The 11175-nt window shown below is 35.4% G+C and overlaps 1 protein-coding gene across 1 annotated transcript in view; it reads right to left on the reverse strand.

Annotated features, from left to right (window-relative positions):
• Positions 1–8061, reverse strand: part of LOC130449843 (putative glucosylceramidase 3) — a 28059-nt gene extending 19998 nt beyond the window's left edge. The window contains exons 1-5 of the mRNA XM_056787882.1: positions 7991–8061; positions 7819–7925; positions 6587–6775; positions 3088–3241; positions 2228–2399 (exon numbers count right to left, since the gene is read on the reverse strand). Of these exons, the coding sequence (XP_056643860.1) occupies positions 2228–2399; positions 3088–3241; positions 6587–6775; positions 7819–7925; positions 7991–8061 (693 nt within the window). The remainder of the gene's footprint in view (positions 1–2227; positions 2400–3087; positions 3242–6586; positions 6776–7818; positions 7926–7990) is intronic.
• Between the last annotated feature and the right edge of the window lie 3114 nt (positions 8062–11175).

The following is an 11175-nucleotide window of genomic DNA, read 5'->3' on the forward strand; positions in this document are numbered from 1 at the left end:
CGTGAGAGGGTCACTTGTTCTCTTCTACTTATATTGTTAGAGTTATAGTCGTGATAATTTTTAACGGTTTCGTAAAGTTCGTGTTGGTTCGGATTTGCTTTTCCTTGGAATTTTTCTTGCATCTTCAATAAGATGATTGAGAAATTGTTGGCAGAATTGTTGGAAAATTGCCGTTAGTAAACTTTGGCAATCTGTTAGATCCCCTTTTTGAAATTTTCTCAAGTGCTTCTAGAATGGCAAACAGTTCAGCAGAGTGGATAGATGTAATAGGAGGATGTACAAAGGATTTTGACAGGTTTTAGGAGTAGAAAGCGGTTTGTTGTGACTGTCATAGTGAAATTAGAACATTAATAAGATGATACCGCGTCTGCGTAGTTTGTAGTGACTTTTTAGTCATTCCTTTTAATAGTAGCGACGAGATAAACATTGTGCTATGAATGCTGATCAATTCATTCGCACAGTTTCTAGCTGCGTTAAAAGAGGAACAGAAGAAGCTACTGGATACAGTGATTCAACAATCTACTGCCGGTTCGACTGCCGCCCTCCAAGCTGCTATTTCTAGTGATCATCTTCGTCCTTCAGGTCAGTTCAATCTTAATCTAATTCAATCCTTCGAACATTTCTACTTAAAGAAGGAATCCTTTATAATCTATCTCCAGAGATTCAAAAATTGCACATAAATGAAGCTTGGAAGACTTTACTACATCGTTCAGCTCAACGATGAACAAGTGGAGATAAAGTGTCACATTGACCAGCTTCGGCGTTCAGAAATTCAAAAGAAGAAGATTCACTTTGCTCCTGAACCAGAGGAAGATGATTTGCAACCTACCTCGACTGCTCATTCTCCTCCAAATCTACATGACTTTCAACCTATTCCTGGTCCAGATTCTGACCGTACTCAACGGGAGAGATCTTCATGTTCTGGCCTGAGTCTGATTTTTTGAAGCATCTGTATATACCTTATAAAAGTCACTTAAGCTCCTTAGGAATTTTCGTTTTATTACGTTTGTTGATATTTCTGATTTTTTGAGTTGGGCAAGTTCTTGTTCTGTAGTAGGACTGGGTATTGTTCATGGGGGGGATAGCAACTATTGATAGAAAGGAATAGTAGTTGGATTGATCGAAAATTTCTGTCCGCGTACGAAATGCTCAGATGATTTCTTCGGTAACAAATTGGTAGCTGTCCAGTTTCTTTGAATAAGCTTTAGATGTGACTTGAACAATGGGCACCCAAACAGTTGCGTAGTGATCTGTGTTCTAAATAACTTCCAGAGACTGTAGAATAGTTTTACTAGCAGAATTATAGACGATCGCTCCGTAGTCAAGTTTAGATTTTATCAATTTGTATATGTGTAGTCTACCACTCCAATTTTTGAAAGCTAGTGTCTTCAGCAGGTTAATTGCAGATTGGCATTGTTTCTTCAATGCCAGAACGTGTTTTTCCATGTTAATTTTGATTGAGCATTATTCCTAGTAAGTTTATTTTTTTTCACATATTCTAGCTTGTCTCGTCGAAAAAAGTACGTAAATATACAGATTGTCCTTATTTGCCTCGGTGATAGCTATCTTCAAATCAAACTAAGCATCACAAAGTACTTTGTCACTGCAAGAAAATGCCACGAACTTGCTCCGTGGATGGATATTCTATAACAATCGACTATATGCATCTTTAAAGACGAGTAAAATGGTTAATCCTGAATGAAATACCAGCAATGCGAACTCTCACACATCAACAAACAAAAACGTTTCCAAACATTGAATTGATGGATAATCCATCGTACAGTCTTTGGTACCCAATGATTCTTATTCGCGTAGATCAAAAATAAATTGCTAGATCAACGTTTTTTACTCCCGAAGAAGTGGAATATGCGACACAGAGTCATTATTATTTTTAAATGATTGCATAAATTATTTGAAGATACTCTATAGCCGCAGATTAAAACCACATATGTCTCAGTAGGTTGAGAAGACATTATGAGAAAGGTGCGAAAAATAACTGATTTAAACGGATGGGATAGCAAAGCGCACGCAGACGATTATTGATTTGAAGCTACGGAATTTCATTTCATGCTCGGATAGTGAGGTAACGCTGAACATAACCGATTCAAACGCCTGTAGTATTTAATCTGGGATTTAACTAACTAGTTCAGGATATACGAGTATGTTATAGCAAATGTCCTGCTAAGTAGGTTGAACTAACCTAAAAGTAATTTTTAATAAATCTCACTTTATATAGATGGTCTTCTCGAGCTAGTTTAAACTTTGTCAGTAAGGGATCTTCGCGGTAATCACCATCATCAATGTTATCAACATAGGTATACCCATGGGTAGAGAAGTCAGTACATCCGATTGGTACTCTACATAAATTATATTCCAGACCTTCAGCTGAGAAATACGATCTGAAATTTATACATTATCTAAATTTCCATTGAAATTTTGGTAAAACTATTTCTGTTGAACGTTCAATAATGAATTTTATGGAGAAGATTTATAATAATGCACAATCTTGAATAAGTGACAGAAAAGAGGGCCTGCATATAAAAAGACAAAATTTATAGTCTTCAGCTTGCAGCCAAACCTCAACGGGTCACTATAGATAAATGGACAGGACGTAAATACCTAGGCTGCTGATTGAATGATGATTAAATGTTATATTTTGTCTTTGCTGTAAGGGGTTAAATCTTTAGACTGAGGGCCACCACAATCAACCGTATAGAAGTATTTGAAATGCTAAGAATATCTTGAATGGCGATGCAAGGATATGAAGCAGTGTTGATTCCAAACCTGTCATATCTCGGTGATGCCTTCAGAAGACATCACAACCAGATTTTGCAGCTTATAATGTAGGGTAAAATAGAGGGCCACAGCAGAATTAATCTGGGCACTGATGGAACTTCGCACAAACTATGTGGAAAAAGCTTCGGAAAAAGCAACTCCTGTCAACGTATTTTTTCAGAGTGAGAAAAAAGTTTATAATTTAGATAATATATAAACCAAAAGTTAGGTTGTATGAAATTAAAAGCTGCAACGAAAACCATAAAAAAAGATTTGATTAGATGGATATGAGAATAAAAATATTTTTTTTACCTCATTAATTTTCCTTGCAAATTTTTTTTCAAGCTCTTTACATTGATTCCAGTAGAATCAGTGAAAGCTCCTCCCCAGCCAATGATTTTCTGATATGTTATTTTCGAGTTAATAACGATCGTTTTTGGTATATTATTATTAACGTCATTCGTTTCGTTCAGACAACTGGAAAAAATATAATTATATATACGGAGAATTCCTACATATTAGTTTTTTTTGAAAATTTACAGTAGGACGCTTAGTTTTCATTACACAATCACATAAGTGATTCATTTTGACGATTTTTCTGAAAAGTATTGAGCATAGAGTACCGCTGTATATGGACACTTTGCATCATCATTTATGACCCTAAAGTTTTGAGCAGTTAAGATTAACCGTAGCGGTATCAGTTTGTGATGTCTTAGAAATATTCCACCAAAGAGTAGTAGAGGACCGTCGAATTGAGATTACAGAGGTAGAAGACACTATTAACAAATCAAAAAAAGCATTTGACATACACTGAGTGAGGAATTATGCATGCGTAAACTATCTACGCGTTGGTTGCCACGTTTGATGAATCTCGACCAAAAGTGAATTCCATTGAACATTTCTCAGGCCTAACTAACCCAATTTGAATAAAATCAGTCGGATTTTTTGCGAAAATTGATAAGTGTAAATGAAATTAATAAGACAAAGACTGTTTCATTGGCTGGAAATGTGATGGCAACCGTTTTTGGTGATTGTTCAAGGGATTGTATTCTTCGACTATCTTCAAAAAGGCGAAACAATAAAAGGAAAGCTTTACTCATCATTGGTGAAGGGAGGAATTGCTTAAAGCTACTGCATTATGAGGAATAGATAGATCTCTTTACCAGGACAACGCAACTCTTGTTACTGAATTTTCATTTAAAGTTAGTATGACCACATCGAAAAAATTGGAATATAACTAATGAAGAACAAGAGTTTTGTTGTTAATTTGAAAGTATAAATACGAGGTTTGGTTAAGAATGAGTCGAATCCAACCAAAAGCCGTTATGTTTATCTATGAGTGAAACTTTCTATTTAACGGTCATGCTAATCGTTTGCCGCTACTGTTCAGCAGAAAATCCTCAATGGATAAGAGAAGAATACACGCGATACCCCCAAAAGATTAATATTTGGGCAGAAATTATTCGAAAAATACTGGGGGACGTGAAAATAAACAGTTATAGAGAATAAAAACAAATAATGGGCTGGAATAAATAAGAAACGAACTTAATATCACGCAAGTCAGAACCCAAATGTGGTTGGGGCATTCTGAATGGGAAAGGGAATTAGAAAAAGAAGAGACAGGCCGAAAAATAAATGGATACTAGGGTAAAATCAGATTTGAGAGGAGTGAGAATAACTGAGTGGTCTCTATTTGAGGGCAATTTTAATAGTGATCATTGCAACTACAAAATTATGCCATTTTAAATTTATATCGTAATCATGGTAATCAAGTAGGTACCAGTTGATGCGATATGGTTCCAGCACCACCACATTACCATAGCAACGTCTGTGAGTATCTCAATGCAATACGTCCCAATTGGTTTATAAGGAGGTAAAGATTGGTAGAAAAGCCAGAGCGATTACCCGATTTCACATTATGTTTTTTGAGAGTGGCGCAGTAGAAAGCGCTATCCACTAAAATCACACCTCTTTTTGCTTCCTTTATGAACCTTTAAAACCGCCTAAGCATTACTTCAAAAGCGCAGGTTATCTAATATGTTATTTCAAAATATTCCTTTAATTGTAAGTTTTTACTCCAAGGATATCTTCTATCGTCGTCGCAGAAGTAGTCCAATTTCTGTCAGGAACCAGCAGGATTGGTACAAGAATTTCAGTAAAGAAGATTGTGCTAATTTCGCTTGGTGTATTTTCCTTTGCGTGTTCCACCGATGGCAATGAAAGAGAGAATAATCGTCGTCGACGTTGTTGTTACAGTATAGACATATTGGGCTGTCAATGATATGGAAACGATACAGATAAGTTCTGAAACATCCGTTTCCAGAGAGTGGTAAGGTAGAAATTCATTTCGCCGTGTTGACTGTTAATCTACTCAGGCAAGTTTTGAAGAGTGTTCTCGTCCAGTTGTTTGTGCCTTTTCAACGCTGTTGCCATTCAAATAAGAGGGCATTTCCTGCCTTTTGTCTTTTCCTAAGTGCGTATCATGTCGTTTTGTGACTAGCAAATCTATAAGTGGGTTCTTACCACTTCAATGAGTCCATTCTAGACTGATAGTCTTCTTTTGCTCGCCTTTGGTCCTGTCACATTTGGCACCAATAAGTTTAGACGTATTATCGATGGTTTTCATAACATGGTGCTAGTATTTTAGCTTTTTTCCCATCCATATTTCCAGATACTTTAGCATTTTCTGTGCCCTTATAGCTATATTTTCTACTTCGAATTCAATTGGGTCTATTGGTCTTCCTGATGTTAGAAGAATCGATTTCGTTTTTTCTGGAGCTAGCTCAAGATTTTTTTTGTTCATCTAGTAGCTGATTTCATCTATGGTGGGATTAGTTTTCGTCTCGTGCATCAACGATCAGAGCCAAATCGTCAGCATAGGCAATAGTTGTTATTCCGCAAAGAAGGTCAGCTTAAGAATGTCGATGCATGATACGTTCCATAGCATAGGGCCCAGAATTGATCCCTGAGGCAAGGCGTCATATATAGTCTTGATTGATTGTTTTAAAAGCATCCATTGTTGATTTTCCTTTTATAAATCTAAACTGTAAGTTCTATATAGCCTCTTGTTCAGGTCATTTTGCAATCGACTGAGAATCAGATGTTTACCAGCAGTTTTGAGAAGATACGGGTGTCTATGTGATGAGGGAGCCTGCAGAGGTTTTCCTTTCTTCGTTTTTAGCACGTATTTCTAGATTTCAGAAAAGGTTCCGATTTCGAGTGCTCGATTGTAAATCTCCAGGAATAAATCTATGGTATATTCTACTCCTAGTCCTAACTTCCGATGAAATGCGATCTGATCTGGGTGCTTTCCGGATTTTGAATTTATCACACGAGGTTTTGATTTCCTGTATTGCAGAAGGTATGATTTGGACATCAATGTAGTTTCTACGTTGTACTTGACATTTCATATTATTAAATTTCTTCATTTGGGGTTATGTAAAGGGCAATGAACCTTTCGATCAATCTTTATATGCTAAATAAGATAAGATAGTGCTAGTGGTTGACATTTTGAACATCTAGTTTTTTTATTATTTCACATTTTATTGTTGCAATGAAATAACATTTCAAGCTTATGCTTCCAATTTGAAAAATGGAAGTTGTACCTGTCTTTTGACATTGAATTGAATGTAGGAATCGCATTTACACGTTAAAGTATGTCAATGAATTTATTCCGTCTAAATAAAACATTAGAAACCTCACCTTCGTTTTTTTTCGGTGAATTTGGATGTTTTTATAGAAACATTTCTTTCGTTTGTAGTTTTGTCTTCATAAAATTTCCCTGAAACACTGTTTTTTATACCACCTCGAGTTGTAAAAGTTTTGTAGTTTTTCTTGAATCGTTTTCCACTTTTATTGGACGTGTAGATTAGAATATAAGGAAAAGAAACTTTGTTTATACGTGGCATTGTGTCGCAGTGTTGATTGTTACACACGCAAACTGTATTTCCTTCTCCGTAATCCCTTTCTAAACACCCGTCCGCTTTGCAACCGGAACATGCTGTAAATAGAGCATAGAAATGTAATAAAATTCAACAGATTGCGATTCAATCACGTACGAACTTTAAAATGTTTTACGATAGTTTCAGCAAAATAGAAAAAGAAGAATTAAAATCTCATTTATTTTATAGGACATCTATAAATATATTTATGAAATTTGAGGAAATTTTCAAATCTTCTAGCCTTATTGAAACTGTTATCAACTTAAAATGAATGATTCTTCAATGATGTTACACAACAAGTTAATGATTCTGTTAATAGGTTTGTCGGATACTTGCAAATAAAACAACACAAATATATATGAATTTGAAAAAATTTAGAATTCAATATGTTACTTGGAATTTTATTTGAATACAAGGGCCACTAAGCGGGCAGAAGAAAGCAGGCATGCGCTGTAGGCGAGTGTAAAGATCTCGCACTGTATACTCTGCTATTTTTGACCTTCAGGAGTCAGTCGGCGTAGTGCTACAGCCACCTAAACATGTCTGTGAATTATGAAGGGGGCCAAGGACGCAAATCAGTCGTTTCAGATGACTTGGTTCTCAACGAGTTGACAGATTGATTAAAGAAAACCGCAGGTTTACAATTACAGCTTTGTTTACGAAATTTCCAGAAGTTTCAAGGTCTGTTTTGTATTTTATTGTTACTAAACTACATTGGCGGCAACTTTTTTTGAAGAGGGTATTGAAAAGCTTGTCCACAGATATGTCAAATATCTCAATCTCTTAATATTGTTCTATACGAACTTGTTTCTTATTTATAGCCTATCGGAGGCTGAAAAACAAATTGCTCTCGTAAATAACCTTTTCTACAAGGATTCCAGTTCTGTTTCTGGAAACAAAAATAGTTAAATGCGTCGTGCTACTGAAAACTGATTGATTCATTGAAGACTTTGCCAAATATATTTGATCTTTACATGGATTCTGTTAATATCAGTATTAAAAATGAAACGACATCTCTTGTGTGGAAATTATGGAGTTTGCTAACCTCTTTTGAAGGAAGAATCAATCCTTGTTATTTCACATCTTCAGTTTGTTCACTAACCCACTCCATAGCGATTTGTTTTCAGTTTATCATCATAAATATTTCCAAATCCACCCCTACCCCATCCGACTATCTCGACAGAGGTATCTTTTTCCTTTTCACACACTCTACCATAATGCACAACCCCTTAATTTTCAGTTAAGCTCTCCATATTATGTCCCAGTCATCTTACGTCTGTTTTCTCATCATCTTTGCACCACATTCTTTCTTTCTTATCAGGACTTCATTTGTTTTGCATCCCATAATAGCATACACAATTTTCTTTCCAATGTCAGCAACCTTTTGGTTTCTTTCTCTACCATACTAATCGTCTTTGCAAAACTTTATTAACCATCTAAGATCAACAATAAACCAAAATACTTGCGAAGCGAAAATAATCGGAGGAGGCTAAATCTGCCCAATAGGAAGGATGAGGTAGCAATTCCAACTTAATTTCATTGATTTTGGCCATTGAAATAACCGATGTGTGAGCTGGTGCATTATCTTGATGAAACAACACTTTCTTCTTAGCCAAATGCGGCCGTTTTTGTTTGATTTCTTCGCTCGAACGTTGCAATCAGTTCGTATAGTACTCGCCGTTGATAGTTTTTCCTTTTTCAATGTACTCAATAAAAATTATCCCATGCGCATCCCAAATAACCGACGTCATGACTTTGTCTGCCGATCAAACGGTCTTTGCCTTCTTTGGAGCGGGTACTCCCTTTCCTATTGTTTTGATTGTCGTCACCCTATTTGATCGACCACTGCGATGCGGGTCTTCGCAGGTTTAAACTCTGCTACCCAATATATTATTGTTGGTAACGAAGGAATAATCTCACCCAGTCTAGAATCCAGCTTTTATATTGGTTTGGCTGAAGCCTTTCAATTAAAAGTCTTGTATCACATAACGATGAGTAATTTTTCCCTGTTTACTGGAAACGTTCACTATTGAGGATTCCCAAACAAATACTGAAGCATCTTCAAATTTGAAACAAGTGCTGTATTGAGTGGTATTTTTCAAGCAGCCACCGAAATCTCTAGGTCAGGCCAGGTACTTCTGGGACAATCCCCTTTTATAAAGTTTTTCTATTTCTATTCATATACTTTTTCAATAACATTTAAAATGTTTTGATTGACTCGAATATATATTTTTGTTTTGATATCAATGTCAATGATTAGATTTCGTAATGGAATTGAATGATTCTGTACAGAAATTTTCATTGTTACTGTAAATAATTTCCTTGTTTATAGTGTTTATAAAAATTTATCTATTCGCCCTAGTTTCAGAATATAGAAAACAAAAATATGCAAATTGGTTCTAGATTGAAAATAACATCAGTTGTACGTATGCTAATGATTTGACCTTATATTAAACACAAAATATAAACTCTTGTTGTTAATTTACAATATAGTATCACCGAGAAAATCAATACAAGGTTTAATATAAAATATTTCCATTAACTTGATGTCTAAATTTCGAAAAGAAGTTAACAAGCTACTTATGGTTTAATGGTATTAGTATTGAGATTTAGTTTTTATATAATTGTTCAAGAATATTGATTGAGTTCCTTTTTTCAATGTGATTATGGTCTATTATGAAATTTCTAGATTCTATCCGTTATGTAATCTTCAACACACAATAAACCTTTTTCTATTGTTCTGTACAGTTTATGGTTACATAAGACCACTAAGAGCCCCACAATTTGTATTCTAGATACATTTATGAAAATTTTCGTAAATATTTAGATTATTCTGTAATAATATTCAAAATCACCGCATTAAGTTTCAGATTAGTAAATACGTTTTTTACGTTAGTGTACACAAAAATAAACTATAGTAGGCGATCTTCAGTTTATAGAGGTAGTCTAAAATATTCGTAGGCAAAGGAAAAGTATTTTCTTTAATAGAATTCGATTTTATAGTTCGAAGGAGATACAACGATCATAGTCATCCAATTTTTCTATACTTTGTGTTTAGTCCCAAAATAGGTTCCAGCTTCGGCGATAACCTCTCCATAAGCTCAAAATTTCTGTCTAGCGATAAACGTCTTAGGATCTGAGAAGCCCAATGACACTGAGCATAGTCATGTTGAAACAACACCTACTGTCCAGCGATCATCCTCTTAAAATCTGAGAAACCCAATGACACAGAGCATTGTCATGATGAAACAACACTTACTGTCCAGCGATCATCCCCTTTAGATCCGAGAAGCCCAATAAAACAGAGCATTGTCATGACGACAAAGCACTTATTGTCTAGCGATCATCCTCTAAAAATCTGAGAAGCCCAATGACACAGAGCATTGTCATGACGAAAAAGCACTTATTGTCTAGCGATTATCCTCTAAAAAAATCTGAGAAGCCCAATGACACAGAGTATTGTCATGATGAAACAACACCTACTGTCCAGCGATCATCCTCTTTATATCTGAGAAACCCAATAAAACAGAGCATTGTCATGACGAAAAAGCACTTATTGTCTAGCGATTATCCTCTAAAAAAATCTGAGAAGCCCAATGACACAGAGTATTGTCATGATGAAACAACACCTACTGTCCAGCGATCATCCTCTTTATATCTGAGAAACCCAATAAAACAGAGCATTGTCATGACGAAAAAGCACTTATTGTCTAGCGATTATCCTCTAAAAAAATCTGAGAAGCCCAATGACACAGAGTATTGTCATGATGAAACAACACCTACTATCCAGCGATTATCCTCTTTATATCTGAGAAACCCAATAAAACAGAGCATTGTCATGACGAAAAAGCACTTATTGTCTAGCGATTATCCTCTAAAAAAATCTGAGAAGCCCAATGACACAGAGTATTGTCATGATGAAACAACACCTACTATCCAGCGATTATCCTCTTTATATCTGAGAAACCCAATAAAACAGAGCATTGTCATGACGAAAAAGCACTTATTGTCTAGCGATTATCCTCTAAAAAAATCTGAGAAGCCCAATGACACAGAGTATTGTCATGATGAAACAACACCTACTGTCCAGCGATTATCCTCTTTAGATCTGAGAAGCCCAATAAAACAGAGCATTGTCATGATGAAACATCAACTTCTATCTAGCGATCATCTTCTTAAGATCTGAGAAGCCCGAGAATTGTCATGACGATATAGCACTGGTGAACGTTTTTGAACAGTCAAAACATTGAAAAACTGATGGGTCATGTCCGTACAGTCCTTGTTTGGTACCCAATGATTTCTTCTCATTAAAAATTTGAGTAGCAACCCTTGTATATGGTTATTTCCATCAAAGAAAATAATAAGGAATACGAAAATAATAGGAAACATTGAGGAAAGATTAAAGGAATAATAGTGTAACTCAAACAGGATACGAAAAAGAACTAAGGTAAAAGAACTA

The sequence above is a fragment of the Diorhabda sublineata genome, chromosome 10 (assembly GCF_026230105.1).
Source record: "Diorhabda sublineata isolate icDioSubl1.1 chromosome 10, icDioSubl1.1, whole genome shotgun sequence".
Lineage (NCBI taxonomy): Eukaryota > Metazoa > Arthropoda > Insecta > Coleoptera > Chrysomelidae > Diorhabda > Diorhabda sublineata.